The 18,397-nt window shown below is 38.3% G+C and overlaps 1 protein-coding gene across 1 annotated transcript in view; it reads right to left on the bottom strand.

Annotated features, from left to right (window-relative positions):
- Nav3 (neuron navigator 3) overlaps positions 1 to 18,397 on the bottom strand; it is a 319,139-nt gene that overhangs the window by 145,661 nt on the left and 155,081 nt on the right. The window contains exon 9 of the mRNA XM_029542029.1: positions 13,678 to 13,793. Within this exon, the coding sequence (XP_029397889.1) occupies positions 13,678 to 13,793 (116 nt within the window). The remainder of the gene's footprint in view (positions 1 to 13,677; positions 13,794 to 18,397) is intronic.

Genomic DNA, 18,397 nt, shown 5'->3' with positions numbered 1-18,397 from the left:
GTTGCTGTTATTTGTTTTTTGTTTTCTGGGTTTTTGGGCTCTTTGGAGTTTGGAGGTTTATTGTTACTATTATTGTTATTATAACTACTTTAATTTTTTATAGTTCAGCCATTGCCCTCCTCCCAGTCCCCCTCTACAGTTCCTTATAGCATTCCTCTTGCCCCTGTCTCCCAGAGGATGCCATCAACCAGGCCTCCCATCTCCCTGAGGTCTCAAGTCTCTCGAGGTTTAGACAAGTCTTCTCCTATTGAGGCTAGACCAGGCAGTCCTCTACTGTGTGTGTGTGTGTGTGTGTGTTGAGGGGAGTGTTGGACCAGCTAGTGTATGTTGCCTGGATGGTGGCTCAGTGTCTGAGAGATCTCAGGGGTTTGAGTTAGTTGAGACTGCTGGTCTTCCTGTGGGGTCACCCTCCTCCTTAGCTTCTTCCAGCCTTTCCCCAATTCAATGACAGGGATTCCAGACTCCAGTCCAATGGTTGGGTGTAAGTATCCGTGTCTGTCTCAGTCAGCTGCTTGTCTGGCCTCTCAGAGCACAGCCATGCCAGGTTCTTCTCTGTAAGCACACCATAGCATCAGTAATAGTGTCAGACTTTGGAGCCTCCCCTTGAGGTAGATCCCAGTTTGGGCCTGTCTCTGGACCTCCTTTCCCTCAGGCTCTTCTCTGTTTTTATCCCTGCAGTTCTTTTAGACAGCAATAATTCTGCGTCAGAATTTATGACTGTGGAATGGCAACCCCATCCCTCCAGTTGATGTCCTGTCTTTCTCCTGGAGGTGGACTCTACAAGTTCCCTCTCCCCACTGTAGAGAATCACATCTAAGGTCTCTCCCTTTGAGTAGAGTCCCTCACTCCCCCCCCCCCAAGTCTCTGGTACTTTCTAGAGGACCCCCCTCACCTTTCAGCTCCTCCCCCAGGTTGCTCACCTATCTCCCCCACCCCCACCCCAGAGGTTGTATATTTTTACTCATTCTGCTGGCCCTCAGGGCTTCTCTTCTGTTTTACCCCCACCCCCTATACCTGATCATGTTTCCCTTTTCTCCTCCCTGCCCCTCTCCCATCCAGGTCCTTCTATCCTGAAAATAATCACCATGGGAGGCAGAGGGAGAGAGGGAGGCAGAGAGACAACTGTGAGGAAATTTAAAGAAGAAGATCCACTGGAGATTGTAAGAACAGGGAGGTAGAGACTGTGGGGGAAGGGGCAGTGCGTGAGAGGGGGTCAATGGGTGAGAGGGGGCGCTGTTGCAAAGCACTGACCTAGAACATGCTCATTGGCTGCATCACTGTATACTGCGTCCCTGGCCCACTTGCATCCAGGCTATCTTACCATTTGTCAGATCACAATATTGGAATTGATACTTGAACAATTCCCCATGTTTTTAAATAATCATAAACATTTTTGTTTCACCAAATATTTTTTCATATCAATTTCCTTTCATTAGTCCAATAGGAGGGTTTAATTCGTGAATCCTCCCAGTTGAAATCTGGGCTTGTTTATGCAGTTTCCCTCAAATGCCAGAACTATAGTGTCCCCCTTACTCCACCCTATTTTCTCCTAAGGACATTCACATGTGACATTATGCCACTCATGGCAATCAAACAGACAGATCTCTGCCCTCCAACACTTTCAGAGCACAGCATCTTTGCTGCCTTATTCATTCCATGAAGGATAATAACCAGAGCTAAATGTATTGCAGCAAATAATTTCAGTGACCCACGAAAGGCAAGATAAAAACTAAGTGCATTTACAATCCCCTAAGGAATGATGGTAGTCTGGAATGTCTTTCAAAGAGGTATTCAGATGATGTAGTAAGGCTTTGTGGTTGTTGGGAGGAGGCCAAATCAAAGTACATATAGATCTGACTGCTTAGCAAATGAAGAAAAGTTACAAGAGGGGTGCACATGAGAGAAATTTACTTAAACAACAAAAACAATTCATTTCTTCCCATTTGCATAATATCAACTCAACTATTATTCCCAAAAGAGGCATCCCATTTTTGCCATTCCAATGTACAGATGTCTACACATTTTTTCAAATGGTGTATTCTCTAATCCACTTGAATTTTTAACACTGGTGCAGCAGGTTTTCCGACAGTTTTCAGAATAGTGAGTGCTTCTGCTTCACAGCTAGTGCATAGTAGAGAATTTAATTTGGATGGTCTGCCCTTACTATATATGCTTTAAATACACATATTATAATTAACATTGTCACACTACCATCTTTTAATAGAAATCAAATTATATATGTGTGAAACTTGATTTATATAACTAGATCCGTTACAGAACTCACTCTGCACACTTTGCTATTGAAAGCTTTTCTCTCTTTGAATAGTGACCCAACCATGATTTTCAGATAAAACTTTTGAATTCATCCTTCTGATCTCGACCTTTTATAGGTATAGAAAAAAGGTGTTCAGAGCAAACATTGTCCTATATATTTCTAGCATAGACCCTAGCCTGTATAACTTATTAGGATGCTCAACAGTAACAATATTGTACTCATGAAACTTTGGCCAAAGCTAACTTAGGCCATTTTGAGTCATAAGTGGAACCTAGTCAAGAACACAGCAGAAATTCTACAAAGTTAAAGGATTACAACTTAGGAAATCTAAGGTCAGGTTTGAGATGGAAAGATGAGCATATGGAAACACATCAGAACTACTTGAATGTGTTCTTGCCCTTACTGCTTGCATTTTTGAATACTGGCACTGGTGGGTAGAAGGAGAAATCATTATGGAGAATAAACATGTGGATATGATAAGCAAGATCTCAGTTCAAATACATGGCTTACCATCTTCTATTGGGAGGCTATTCTGTGACAGTAATAATCCAGGCTATTTATGCACAGTGAGCAAGGTTTCATACCCAACCACATCTTACAATAATTTAACACAGCAACCTCCAAATCCTGCCTGGGGACCACACTCTGCTCACATGGTTGAAAATACTAATGTGAAAGATACTTAGAACAAGATGAATGTGACAATTTTATAAGCCAAAGATGAATACTGTTTGACTCTACAGTTTCGAAGGATCAAAAAGAAATAGGAAAAAGGAGAAAAAAAAAAGACATATGGCTCAAGACTTCCTCTCATCTTTATACCATGCAGAGCTTCCTTTATGAGAAACAGTTCATCACCCAAATCAAACAATGCTATGGAGATAAATCTCTGGCGCCTGAGTACCTGGTGGATTTACGTTCAGAAATCACTATTCTCAAAACTGTGCCATCATTACTCTTTCCAAGCCAAACTGACGTGCAAAATTGAGCCGTGTTTGCCTCGGCTGTCTCTCTAAGATTTCTCATTCCAAAGCTGTTCCCGAAACATCCCAGACAACCTCATAAAACACCTTGTCACTGGACGTTCACACAGAGAATGAAAACAAATCTGTACTTAGCACCATCTGTGTATGGGGAACAAAGAGATCGGTGAACAGGGGTAGTGCTTTTGAACTCACAGAAAGCCAGACAAAGTCCTTTCTGAAAGCCCACACTGACATGAAGCATGATGTGCTCTGTGGCTTAGCATTTAGAGATTCTAGGATGTAAATATGTGACAGTGGGGAGCTGAATGTAGAAATATTAAATGTGGACACTTCTTTAGGTACATGTGTTAGGGAAGTGACAAGGGCGGCATTTAAAGTTTCACCACAAAAGCCTCTCTATCCATCCAGTCGAAAGTAATATCACAAGTTACGATGGAACATTGCTGTTTAAAAAGATTGTGAAAAATGAAACAGTTAACAGTTATTTCCATAGTTTAGCTGTAACACAACTAGATGTTATAGTTATACATATAGAGGAACAGCTGTTCCAAGATACAGGAAGGAGGAAAGGAAGAAAGGCAGGAAGGCAGGGAAGCCAAGCAAGAGAACACAGGCCTCTGCATGTATGGGGCTTAAAATATCAAAGGGGAGCAGCCATCTATTTAGGGAACTCTAAGGCAGCAAATGAAACCATACAGAAATTTACCCAGGATACCATTCCATCTTCATTACACATGAAGGATTACACATCTTGAGGGAAGTTAACCAAGTCTCCACCAAAGACATTAAATCGAAAGCATCCTTACATTTATGGTATCCCAGACACCCAGCTAAGGTATACCCGCAACTGAGGCGGCTTGGCCCAGTTAAATATCAAAACTGGAATTCACAGTTCAGTTTTCCAAGGGAAAATAACTTCAAAGAACAAGAAATGAGAATGTTAAGCTTATGTATCTAAAGAAAACTTAGTATGAAAATGAAAGGTAATCTATGACTGCCATGAACCCCGTCCTCAGCAACCTGGACTCACCTAGTAAGTCACTGTAAAGTGCCTGTTCCAGATCTCCTAGCATGGTCAGAATCACATCCTCATCCAGGTGAGCTGTCCCTTCCCGTAGGCAGCTTTCCCCCTCCTCTTCAGCCCAACTTCGGCTGGTACTGCTTGGCTTGGAGGAGCCATTTTCATCTTCAGACTTACTGTCTTCATCACTTTCTCCATCTACACCTCTCCTTGCAGGCCAGTCTTCTAAGCCATCCGCACAGGACTGTCCGCCTCCTGCAGGCAAGCTCCAGGCTCCAGAGCCGCTGCTGCCATGATACAGGGACTGCACAGACCTAGACAGAAACCTTGAGAGACACCTTCTTTCTGCATAGTTGGATTCTCTCTGGCTAGCCTTTGCAGCGTTTCCAAACCAGTTGGAAATGCGCACAGTAGGTCTCCTCTCCCCCTCACTGGAGAGGGCAAGGTTGGTCAAAGACTTTTGTTTCTGGAGGCAAGCTCCCTTTTTCTTTACTTCTTTGCCGCGAAACACAGAGAGCCCAGCTGACTGCATGTTTCTGCCTTCTTCTCAGTTGGACTTCATATTGTCTCTTTACGCCACAATTGCAACTGTCCTTTTTTTTTTTTTTTTTTTTTTTTTTTTTTTTTTTTTTTTTTTTTAATTAGCACGTGCACTTCAACAAAAGCTTAGGCTCAGACATTCACAGGACATTGTTGAGACAGGGTAGACACAATCACTTTCCCACGATTGAGCTTGCCACATCATTTCACCGATCAGCAGTACTTACAAAACATTTTGCGTAAATACATGTCTTAAGCCAAAAAAGAAAAAGAAAAAAAGAAAAAAAAAAAGAGTTCACGAAAGACTCTGCTCCAGCTGAAAAAGTCATCCAGGAAGCCAACTACGTTTTTTTCTGTCTTCATCCAATCCTATGTCTCAGCAGGATGGTGCGTTTGCATTTCCCTCTACTGCTTCTGTGTTCCGAAATGCAAGGTGGAAGCCAAGCAGGGTGTCTCTCATTCCCGCTCCACAGCCTTGCATCTCACCAGCCCTTTACAGACTGAGGTCTGCGAAACCTTTACACTAAAGAGCTGACACAGTGCAGCAAGTACGGCTTCTGCAGCAGAGCCCACGGACAGCAGAAATGAAGCAAGGAAGCCCAGCCCTGCCTGAGCCTCCGTTGTGTTTTAGTATTCCACCTGCATCGCCAGATCTATGGTTCTCCCTTGCTGCTGCAGTGGATGCTGCTAGCTGCCATGGCAGCAAACATCCTGCTAAATTAAAACAGAGGCTCGGCAGCAGCTGGCCAAGCGAGAATGCCACAGGTTTCAGAGCCAAGCCTGAAGGAGATGCTATACTGCTATACGATAGATCCTCTGCACATCTCAATGACTCTCTCTCAGCCAACCCAGCCTCCCACACAGGAACACACACGGCTCTCTCACACACACTCTTACACAGCATGCTCTTCCTGATTCTGAGAATGACAGACTAATTCTCTCTAGCTGCAGGCAGCTGAAGCAGGCAGATCTGCCTTCTGACTGTTGGCATTCTTGCTGTAAAAGCACAAATCAAATTCAAGAGTGTAAAGGACCTGAAGGAAACTGGAGCCTGACTCCCTCTCCCCTCTGGCAGGTAATGTTTTAAAGGGAAAGACCTCATCCTATCTTTTACAGAACAAGTTCAAGGTGTTTTGCCCCTTTAAATTCTGAAGAAAATGAATAAAATCCTATGATAATGAAATTAAGATTTCTTCCTTATTTTCTTCAAAAACATAGAACCAAAAAGTCTTAGCTGAAGTAAGTTATTCAAACCATTCACCTGAAAGTTTATAGTCCAGTGCAGAATAAAAAGGTGCAAAATAAAATACACAAGGTACATTATGATTTTTGTATACCACAATGCATATTATGATATTTTATATCACAATATACATTATGATTTTATATATTGAGCAGTTTCTTAAATCAACTCATAGGCTAATCACAGTATAATTAGTTCTTAATATTTCATATTTTGATAAATATAGAAAACTTAATAGATACATTTCTTATTTTTGTCTCACACTGGGTGTGTACACCACGCTATTAGGATGAAATCCAGATTTTAAGACAACTTGTTTTCATAAAGCAAATATGTATTGTGCCAGAAATCATGTATAGCATGGGTGATTAAAAAGGTTATTAAAGGATAAAAAAAAAATTTTGAAGATTTTCTCTTTCCAAATACCACGTACTAACAAGGGGACAAGGGAAAATAATGCATCAAGATGGTGAAGTGTATCAGTCAAATTGCACACAGTCTCCATTGTCTTCAGAAAGGATAAATAAAATTAATTGTGATTTCCACTTTCAGTTATAATTTCCACTCTCAGTGGGGAGAAATGACCTATTCCTATCTATATAAAATAGCACAATAAAATGCCATTTTCATTGCTTTTCACTGATGACAACTTCCTTTGAAAAGAGAATGCTACCTCATGACCCCATTCAGTACAGACCATACTTAAATCCAGGTTACAAATATGTAAGACTGGATGGAAAGAAAGGTTAATAACGATATGTCATCAACAATCAAGCCATCGATTATGAATGTTGCTTACTAATTTTCACACTTTAAAAAGTTATGTTTACATGATGTGTATATATATATATATATATATATATATATATATGAAATTGATTATGCTTCAAAAACAATTTTGTTAAAAAAAATGGTTCTTCCTTTCAAGTTTTGTTAGACCTAAGCAAGTGTTTCCAGATTATGATAAAATGTTGCCATTCTTAAGATGGAAATGTTGTATTTCTATGACTCAGGTTGCTCATATATTGTTTGACGTATGGTAATGTAGCCCAAGGCTTCACTGAAAGGAACCCTAATACTTTATAGGTCAAAGAGCTGAACTTCCATATGTATACATGAAAGCAATAATTATACCCTTCCCTTTCAAAAGGGTGTTTATATGCCAATCAGCTTAAGCAGTAGTTTTCCAGTTTCTCTGAAGAACCATTAAAAGGACTTATTAAAGCACCAGTTTTTGAGGCACCAGCCCCACAACTGTTCATTTAGTAGGTCTTAGAAGGTCGTGACATTGCTTTTCTGATATTTTCCCAAGGACTGCTGGCTCTGGGAACCCATTTTGAGCCACTAGGCTGAGATTAGTGGTCTCTAATTGAGGATGGCTTTTGTTCCCTAGGAGACATTTGTGGTTCCAATGGGAGAGGGTAACATCTACAGAAGTGGAGCAATGGTGCTGTTAAACATCATAAGATGACAGATTCCAAAGCCCGCGGAAAGGAACTGTGTGCCCTCCAATGTCAGTACTGTCAAGGTTGAGAAATGTTGTTCAGAGTGCCTTTCGAAACAACAGTGCACTTTCTTGACATTAATATCCACCTTGTAGTGGTTAACTGCTCTTTCAGTGCTATATTTTACTCTGAGACCCATACAAAGACCACAGCCTGGGATATATTGATCTTATGACATAGCAGAGATGAGCAATCTACACGACAGGTCTCAATGCTTCTCTTCAGGAATGGCCCACGTCATTTTTTAATACTCTCATTTTATTTATGGAATCAAATTACATATGTCATCCTAATTCTCCTGGGCCATATATACAGCATACTCCTTATGGAGTGAAGACTGTAAACATGGGCTAAATTCACTGAAACAGAGCCAACAAGAAACTAGAGGTAAATAGCATACAGACTTTTCAAAGACAGCCCAACAGAAGAAACGGTGAACAGGGGTGGTTGTCATTTTTATCCTTATTTAAAGATTTTATAACAAGCTTGTAATTACAGTAGTTTTGCCCCTGGAAATACTAGATTTAAATTTACCATGACAACTCTAGGGAACCTACTTACACCACTTCAGGCATCTCTCCCTGCTTTGTTGCCTGTGCAAAACACAGGGGTATTTTTATTTATTTGGAATCACACAGAGAAATGCATGCTCTACAAGGTGGAGGAGAAGCTTCCATGAAAATGAATGAAAACAACTGCAGAAATTTGACTCATTCAAATTTTGTCTAATTTGTGAAATAAAATATATCGAATAGAATGTCCTAGAAAAGAACACTCTCAGGTCTTTAGTAAACATTGCTATCATGTTTGGCTATTTGAGTAGAAGATCTAAGATAATTTGAATCACAAGGGCTTCATCTCCTTAGACTTTATAAACATTTAGGAGATGGAAATTCTAGTGATCATTTGCAAAGCTCTTAAATGCCAGATATGACTTATTTTTTATAATGTAGAAAAATGTAAGTAACCACTACCTTAACCTTTGGTTAAACCTATACATTTTGGTTCTGTAGTAATTCCATGAAATCATTTACTTATTTCAATATTATTTCTTTAGAAAGCTTACATACATATACATATATGCCTGGTAACTTGCTTTCTAAAGAAATATATATATATATATATATATATATATATATATATATATATATTTCAGTTAAAGGTTAAAAACTGCATTGCACAAATGTTGCACATAGAGTAGATACATCTGGGAGCAGAGAACTTTATGCAAAAAGAAAAGCCAAATGTGAACTTTGCTTGAAAGCAAAATCTAAAGCCATTCCACAATGAGATGAATATCTAATCTCAATTATATTTTGCTGGATTTCTTGGCACTAAAAGAAATGGTCACAGAGAATAAATTCTCTCTGGCAAAGCAAGTAAAAATAGAAACAAAGGTAACGCAATGATTGTACATAATACATTCACCCAGGAATGCAAAAGCAGGACAGCACTTTAGCTCTTCTGGAATGGCATTCAGTGTGTCACAGCATGAATTTTAGAGAAGATGCTGGGAGCTGTAAGCCAATTTATTCATTGCTATGGATTTTATATGCCTAATAATAATAATGATTAGAATCACCATCATCGGATCAGGTGAATGGCAGGCATCTTTCTCCAGAAGACTGTGAGGAACAAAAGGTATTGTTCTCACTACCTTGGAGAATATTAAAAAGTTACAAAGATTATTCAATTGCAAAGTAAGGCCTCCCATTTCTAATCCTTACCCCACACCCAAATAGAATCACACTAATTTTTTTCACAACATTTTTTTTGGGGGGGAGAGACATTTTAATCACTACCAATGAGACTTTACATCAAGGGGAATTTAAAGAGCTAAGCTTCCCTCTTAGCAAATTCCTCTAACCAATTTCCACTGCAAAATGAACTAAGTTTGCTTCTTAAAAGTATTATAGTCCTTACAGGCCATATATCATGTAAGTAATGGGACAGATATGGATTTGACAATTTTTTAATTAAAAGAAAAGGGATTTCTCTCCCCTTGGGTAACATATCAAATTTTTTTCAGGGGGAAGAGAGAGAGGCAGTTTCATTCTTCATATTTAAAAAAAAATAGTGATGATAGAATTAAAATTATTTTGTTTTCACACTCAGGTCTTTATTAGTTACATTCCTCATTGCTGAGACAAAACACCCAAGGAGAAGCAACTCAAGGACAGAAGGTGTTGTTTGATTCTCAGTGGGAGGAAGGAATTCCGTCAGATGCAGGTGCAGGAGGCATGGCAGGAGCTGGAGGAAACTGGTCACTCATACTTCAAGTCAGGAAGAGAGAGAGAGTCAAGTGGACTCAACTATGGAATGGAAAAGCCTGCCCACAGCGGTACACATCTTCTCACACCGCACCTTAATATCTAGAGCCATGTCATCTCCTCAAGGTCTTACAACCTCACTGAGTAGCATCACCAGCCAGAAAGAGGAACACGCAAACACCTGAGCCTCCTGGGGAGGCTCAGCTTGTAGACCATGAAACAGTCAGCGCTTTCATTGAGTGCCAACCACCCTATGTTTATGTTGAGCCCTATTGATTGGGATGTCTCCCAAAGCCTAAAGTAGTTCTCCTCTTTCCTACATAATATGTATACCTAAAAATTGTTTAGGGCTCTTCCCCATCAAGGGTCTCATTTATATAATATCTGCATTGTTTCTCATTTCAGAAACAGTAATCAGATGGGAGTCATGTATCAATCATAGACTGGGATATACCAGTTAATAAAACAGACATGGAAAGGAAGGGATCTATTCTAGATATATCTTGATAATATAATTATTCCACTCTATCAACCAAAAAGGCAAGATGCAAACCAAAGGGGGTTGGAAGGCAGCCTTCGGGCATGGTTTTAAATGTGGTATGTTAGACATATATGTGAGTTATTTAAGTGGAACTGTGTAAGGAATGGATACATGAGTCAGGTTGTAAGGGAGAGGACTAGAGGAGAGAGACACTTGCAAGCCATTAGTGTATGGACCACATTTACAGCCACCAATTACTGTTGTACACATGTATAAATAAAGTTTTGAGAAGAAGACTGAACTGTTTCAATGATAGGCAATTAGGGTGAAAAGGCAGATCTAGAAATGATTACCAGGAAAGAACAATGAGGTCCGGAATGGAATGTTGAAACCAAGCCAGAGGGTTTCTTAGATTCCTGGTTAGAGGTCAATACCATGAGCCATACAGCTTACTCCTTAGATTTGGACGGGTCTCCAATAATAACAACTTCAATTAAGAGCAATTTCAGTGCAGACGCGAAGCTAGAACAACAAAAAGGATTAGCGTCTGGTTTGATGGTTCTTCAAGGAGGACAAAAGAATTAAATCACAGTTGGAAGGCAAAGGAGAAGCTGTCTTGCTTCCGCTGACATTAGAGATACATCATTGGCTCATGGTCCAAAGGGATGGTTTAGTAGCGAAGGGGAAGATTAGCAGGGAAACGAGAGTGTAGTGCAAGAAAAGCAAAGTAAACGTGTGGTAAGTGGTATAAATGCTCTAACATGGATGCAGAGTTCATGGATGTCCCTTCGCTGCATCCCATCTTTCAGTAAAGTGACATCTCAGTTTACAGTTAGAGTCTAGTACAGGTAGTGTTAGAGTTTTAAAAGCAGTAATACTTTTGTCTAAGAATTTGAGGGACCAAGCAGTGTTTGGGAAACAATGGTGACTGGGGCTGTTGGATACTTAATAAGGTGAACTGATGACTGTACAGTGTATCACTTCAACCTGTAAGTAGATTTCTTTTCATTCATTCATTACTGTATGGAGTAGGTGAAGATATGAATAAAACTTCACTTGTTATTTTGGTAAAATAAGAGAGGATGAAGGAATTAGGGGTGAGTGTGGTTGGAGGAAAAGAAACTTCCAGTTACCACAAGGACTGAGCTGATTAAGAAGGAAAGAAGGTATAGGTGATTTGGTATGTGACACAAAAACTAATCAAGTTTTTAAACTGGGAATCCTAGCAGGATCAGTGTGGAATCAGAGAATAGTGGGGCAAGGACTGTAAACATAGGGAACTTCGAGCAGTAAGAATAGAATTTATGGGGCTGGAGAGATGATTCAGTGGTTAAGAGCACAAGCCGTTCTTCTAGAGGATCAGGGTTCAACTCCTATTTGGCTTATGATGGCTCACAGGTGTATGACATGCATCATACACAGACATATATGATGAATAGGAGTCATGGCAATGATGTTATGGTGAAGTTATAATTCCTGATGATGCTAAGGACTAGGATCTGACAATGGGACTGCATAGCTTAGAACAGATGGTGAGATAAGGTTCCTGGAAAAGGCTAGGAAGAGAGAGCCATTTATTCACACCCTTAAAAATACCACAAATAAAGGTGGGGATTGCACTGGAGGAAGAGACAGTATTCCACATCATAACGCTAATTTCCAACACATAATGGGAATAAGAGTGATGTAATAGCACCGGATTCATTTCAGGATATATTTTCTGTTTCCTTTCCTTCCTCAGATGTGTGACCCACATAAAGAACTCATTACTTCTGCAAAAGACTATCCCCTCTATTAAGTCCCTTACACTATTATACTAATATCTGGTTTATGTTTCATTTTCAAATACTCTATTAAGATACCAGAACATTAAATAGAAATATTAATTAGAAATATGAAAAATGACTAAATGCAGACAGAACACGAAGCTTGAGAAATTAAATATAGATTATTTCTTCCATCAGCACTACTCAGTGACAGGTTAGCTTTAGAAAAATAGTGTTCCTTTGTGAAACTCGCAATGGTTAAAATTTAAATTCTACTCAAATTCACTTGCCACTGTAGATTGGAGTGCCTGTACTTCATAGGCGTATTGCAGATGTTCATGCACATTCAGTATGGTAATTGAAACTTCTTCCTACCATGCTTTATAAAATGTTTGTCACAACACAGGGACACAGCATCATCTTGACACTTCTCTGAGATCTCTGGTATCTATAAATACCATCAGCACAGTCATACATTCATATCATAATCTCCCCCTTCCCTGCACTGGCCTTGTGTTGTATTTGCCATCTGAAACCACAGATCACTAATTTTCATTCCACAGGTTACTCTGGGATTGTTATTTTATCACGAGTCTCATTATTCGGTGATGGGCATTCCAGAAGGGTTAATGCTTGCTGAATTGAATTTCATGGCTATCAAAGTGCAGACACTTCTTAACCTCTGCTGTTGTGGTTACTGTTTTGATCCTTAGAGGCCTTGAAGTAACACATGAATTTTCAGAAATTAAATTCTTCCTCCCGTTTTTGCCTTTGGACTTAGCAGTGAACACATAAAGGCTAACACAAAGATTTATTAGAAAAACAGACATGACTCTATTTGCAAGTCTAACAAAATTTCTTAAATTCTTTCCCCGACTCATGGCAATGTAGTTTTCTAAGATGTTTCTTGGGTCCTCATGAAGAGTGAGTAGGACTTTATTATACATAATAAATTATACATTTATAATTTATTATGTATTTATACATGATAAATTATATTAAAGACTTTCCATATAACCCCAGGCTTATAAGAATTACTGGAAATATACTTGGCTCAAGCAGCAAATCCCCTTTCCTATAATCAAAACTCTGATAACTGTACCTGGGATATTTGGAAGTTTTCTTATATCATTATACACACACACACACACACACACAAACACACNCACACACACACACACACACACATATATCAAAATACCTTTCCAACTAGATTTTTTTTCCAATAAGTACACTGGAGAAATGCTATAAACATCATGGAATTAAATATAGTACAGGATTTCATTGGTCATAAATGTTACAGTAAATGTTACATCTCTGATATATCTCCAAACTCCATACATATCTAAGGACTACTCTACTAACCATGGAAGACTTCTGAAAACAAATGACACTTTCAGGTTCTGAAAGAACCACCATTGTTTTTTTTTTTTTTTTTACTCTTTTTCAGAGCAACAAGGAGACCATCTCCATCAGAACAACCAAATCTATGAGAAACTCAGAAGCATGAAACACAGAGAGTCCAATTGTGCAAAACTCACGGAGCCAACACGACCGCATAAAATAGGGAGACTACAAAATCTCACTTACCAGATATCTCTTCTAGGCATTGCTTAGCCGTCTTACTATAGGAAGAATCCATCTTTGTGGGACTGGTACAGGAGTCAGCGGGTGGTAAAGAGGTGCCTTCATTTTCTGAATGTGCCCTGAAGTTAACCAAGAAGACAGTGACAAACAATTGTGGTCACTAATGAGTCATCAAAGTCATTCTTCAGCACAAGGAGAAATCAGTCCATTACAAGGTTTCCATCATTTCAGTAACTCTTATTTTTTTTCTTTTTTTTTAACAACTGGGATGCTCTTCAGATACCTATCTGTATGAGAAATCAGGAACTTATTTTATATACCCAAGTGTGTACACACACACACACACACACACACACATATATATATATATATATATATATATATATATATATATATATCACCCACGTGAGTGAGGTATTGATTCAGATCTCCTGGATTCATCTGTACTTGAAAGCTTGTATCTATCAACAGTTGGGTGTAAGGGCAAATGAAAAATATGTGTCCATTTTATAGAACATCTCGTCATAAAATGCTCTTGTAATCATAGTAAAGCATTGAAACCATACCTGAAACACTTTAATGCCTCTGTTATAAAATGTATCTACAATAGAATCCATAAGAATATATATCAAATAGACAGTGAAACACTGTTGTATCTATGGTGAAGATCTAAGGATTCTGGGACATTGAAGCTAGTCAGAAACAAATGCTTTCACTGATCTTCCATGTACTTACATTTGTGTGCATGTAAATAGTGTCCAGGGAAATGTAGTTAACAAGTAAAGGATTGTGTAATAAAATAGAATATAGTCACCTTAGGAATCATATACTTTCGATATTCCGGTCTTACTTTATACAGTTTCCTTTCTCTATACACAGGTGAAAATTGTAGGGATCACTTGAAACAGATACAAATTGTACATGTATTTGATTCAAAAGCTCATGTTTGAGAAAGTCACAGCATAAGCCACTGAAACACAGGAGTCAAGTTGGCATGACACTGTGTGCTGCCGGACTATGTGCTTTTCAGAGATTCTACCTGCCTTACTTTAAATTCCATTTAAATTCCATAGCAAGTCATTCATAATTATATCTTAGCTTTAGAACACCTATAGAAATACTTGTCTGAGAACTAAAATGTCAGTATACCTCTGAGTCACATTTTAACTAATCTATGGCTATTATCCTAAATCGTAGTTTTTCAGAAAAATAAAATGTGACTGTTGATCATTAGAACTCGCTCGAGGTCAGCAGTCTCAGTACTTCAGAGGTACAAGAACATCAGTAGTCTAAAGCTAAACTGGGACATATGCTGAAACCTGTAGAGGATAGCAGGGAGAGTGAGAGGGAAAGATCAGAGAGGAAGGAATAAATGGGGAGATGGCTCAGTCTGTAAAGTGCTGGCCACACAACCATGACCCGTGCTTGCATCTGCAATGTCCACAAAACAATTTAGATGCAGTTATATGTCTGTAATCTCAGAGTGAAGAAGGCAGAGGTAGGCAGCTCACTGGAGCTCACTGACCTGCCAATACAGCTGAATTAAGGAGCACCATGTTCTGTTGAAGATTCTGTCTCAAAATATAAAGTGGCCAGTAATCAAGTACCCGATGTTAACTTCTGGCATCCATTTTAAGGCATCACATGCAATTAGGTACACAATGGATGAACATGTACTTATGCTTCACACAGATATATGCACACATGCATGAAATATATCACTGATATTTAGTTGGAAGATATAAAAACTGATAAGCTTGCTATTTTTTTTAAAAAATGATTTAAAGCTGTTTCATCCTTGGATAGATGTGTCATATATAGGAAGAAATAATCAAAAGAGAAACAAAGCCAGAGTTGTGTCCTCCCAACATGGTCTATTTTCTCTGACTACAAAGGCAAAAGTCCTCTTGTGTTTTCTAGGGCTTCTGCTTCCATGATGAACAAGTTTAAATAGTGAGCGTGGAGGTATGCTAAAGTCACTGAAGAAAGCTGCCTGGCTTCTATTCAAGCAGTGTCAAACAGACATCCAGCTAGGTAAGCTGGTCTTGACTCAAGACTGGCTTAAAAACCCTGCAGGTTCACTATGCAAGGACTTATCTCCCAGCAGAGAAGTTACCTTATGTGTTGACTGAAATGACTGTTTATAAGGCCCAATGCTAGTTGTTTCCTATTGCATCAACACCAATAGCTGTCATGGGAGGCAGAAGGTGTGATCATAATAACTTATAAAAATTCAGCATCACTCTGGGAACATCTGTATGGTACAGAGAATATTTAGGATGTCACGTGAGCAGAGATTTTGCTCTACCCAAAGCAGATCTTAGAAAGCATGTCTGAGCTGATGACTGTGGCTCGCTTCCTCACTTTGTGAATTGGTTATTCAACTCTGTTGGCTATGCCTCCTTTGTCCCTTATCTGAGACACTTATAAAGAGTCTTCACATTTCTACTTACAGACTTTCCAATTGATTGTGTTTGTGTGGGAGTACGTACTTCCAGTTGATTACCTTTTGGTCTTTTTAGTTTAAGGTACAAGAGAATATTGCTTATATTCTACCTCTTTGGTGGCTATGACCTGGCATTCTCCACACGAGTCATTTATAGAAGTTATTATATGGAAACATATTAATTGTTAAAATGAACATAAGATACTAAACTCCACATCATTTTCAAAGAACTTGGAAGCCTTCCTTGGTTTATTTTCAGAAGTGGGTCACCTCAGACATCTCTGTTCCATGAATTTTGTAAAACTGACAAATATCTAGTCCTTTTTCTATTTACAATAGTACTGGAATTAGATTTTAGCTCTGATCTATTGGGATGTAATCAACACTAATTACTAAAGTTTTGCCTTTTATACAAATAATCAAAGAAATTAGCCAAGGTTCTTGACAATTTCCAAATGCTCTCTATTTTTGGGACTATTATATACCGGTGGAATAAAAACATTTGGATCTTATCATGAAACTATTGATGAGGACTTCAAAATGTCACAGGAACACTTTGACATAGTGAGTACTAAAGAGTATTCCTCACTGGTCCACACAATACAATCTGACATGACAATGGTGCATATTACATGTACCTACTTAAACTATGACCGGGAGCTTGGAAAATACTGTTTACCTTATGTACAGTCCTAGTTTCCCAGGTCTAAAAGATGTGACTAGAAGTTGTAGAAATAAGAAATCTAATTCTCAAAAATGATTAGGCCAAAATTAAAATTCCATTTTTATGTATTTTCTATGCAACAAGTATTGGTCTTGTATAATATCTATGCAACAACACCCACCTTCATTTCAATTCTACAAGGTGGGTGCTACAAGCAAACACATTACAGTTTTTTAGCTGTCTGACCATTGACCAGGGTATGTTAACCAATACTCAAATTTGACTGCCTGTAAATGGTGACTATTAATCACAACTCTGACAATTTTATTGCATTCATAATCCATGAAATAAAATCAGACTCTATTAGTCCTTACTCGACACTCAGTATTTTATTTCAACTTACTTATGCTAGTACATCAATCTAAAAGAGACAATATTGAATGTGACAGTGTCAATTTATGTATTCTAAATGTTATATTTTACTGGCCATTTAAGCAATTTGATAACTAATGGTAGGTGCTATTGAATTTGATCTTTTGTAAAAGAGAGTACTTTTATATTGACCTAAATCAAACAGTCCATAATTTGTGATGTAAATGCATATGTATATTTGACCACTTAGACAACCTAGAAGCAGTAACACAGTTTTAAATATAATTCTCCATGAAAAGAAACCAGGGCTCACTGAAAAACAGATGAAGCTAATTCAGGGAATGCACAAAATTAATCAAACGAACATTAAACCACACAAAAAAGAGTGTGGAAAAGTGGAAATGCTTGTGAAAAAGTCATACAGAGCAGCCTGAGGGATTTCCCAGTGTCATCAGTAGGGAGATTTCAAATATCACAGTAAACTATGTTGGCGATGCATTATATCTCATGAAATAAAATAGGACTCTATTAATCCCTACAGTATGGATAGACAGATAACAGAGAGAAACCATTTTCTTAAATATGAAATACAAACATGAAAAATAGAATTATAAAATATTTTATAATTATTAGAATATAATTTTAATTCAGACATGAAACTTCAAAGGATGTTGTAAACTTTGAGATAATGGAAATTAAGAACAATGTTATTTTATTTTATCAAAAGTTTCAAAATATCTTCCTCCACAAATGTTTATTAAAGGTAAATGGAATTAATTTTAAAAATAGAAAACTAAAGGGAATATGATGTTAAAGAAGCAAACAAATCTTATGTCAGAATAAAAGCCAATATAAATAATCATATACTACCTTTAGAGTAAGCAATAGGATGAACATAGCTTTGATTGTGTGACACTGGAGGAAAAGAAACCCATTTGTCTAAAGATGGGTAAATATTAGACAGAGCCAGATGAAGGAAGAATATTGGAAGTTGGCCTTTAAAATATCAGTGTCCGAAAAATCAAGGAAAGAGTGTATGTAGAACAGGCTCCTAGGAAGATATGACGACCGTGTAGAACATTAATTTTTAAATTGCTTTAAGTAGTGCCTTGGGGATGATTAATACAATTAAAGAGTGCTTTTAGTCACACACACACACACACACACACACACACACACACACAGAGAGAGAGAGAGAGAGAGAGAGAGAGAGAGAGAGAGAGAGAGAGAGAGAGAGAGAG

The sequence above is a fragment of the Mus pahari genome, chromosome 9 (genome assembly GCF_900095145.1).
Source record: "Mus pahari chromosome 9, PAHARI_EIJ_v1.1, whole genome shotgun sequence".
In the NCBI taxonomy this organism is placed as follows: Eukaryota; Metazoa; Chordata; class Mammalia; order Rodentia; family Muridae; genus Mus; species Mus pahari.
This window is presented reverse-complemented; position numbering and strand designations above follow the sequence as displayed.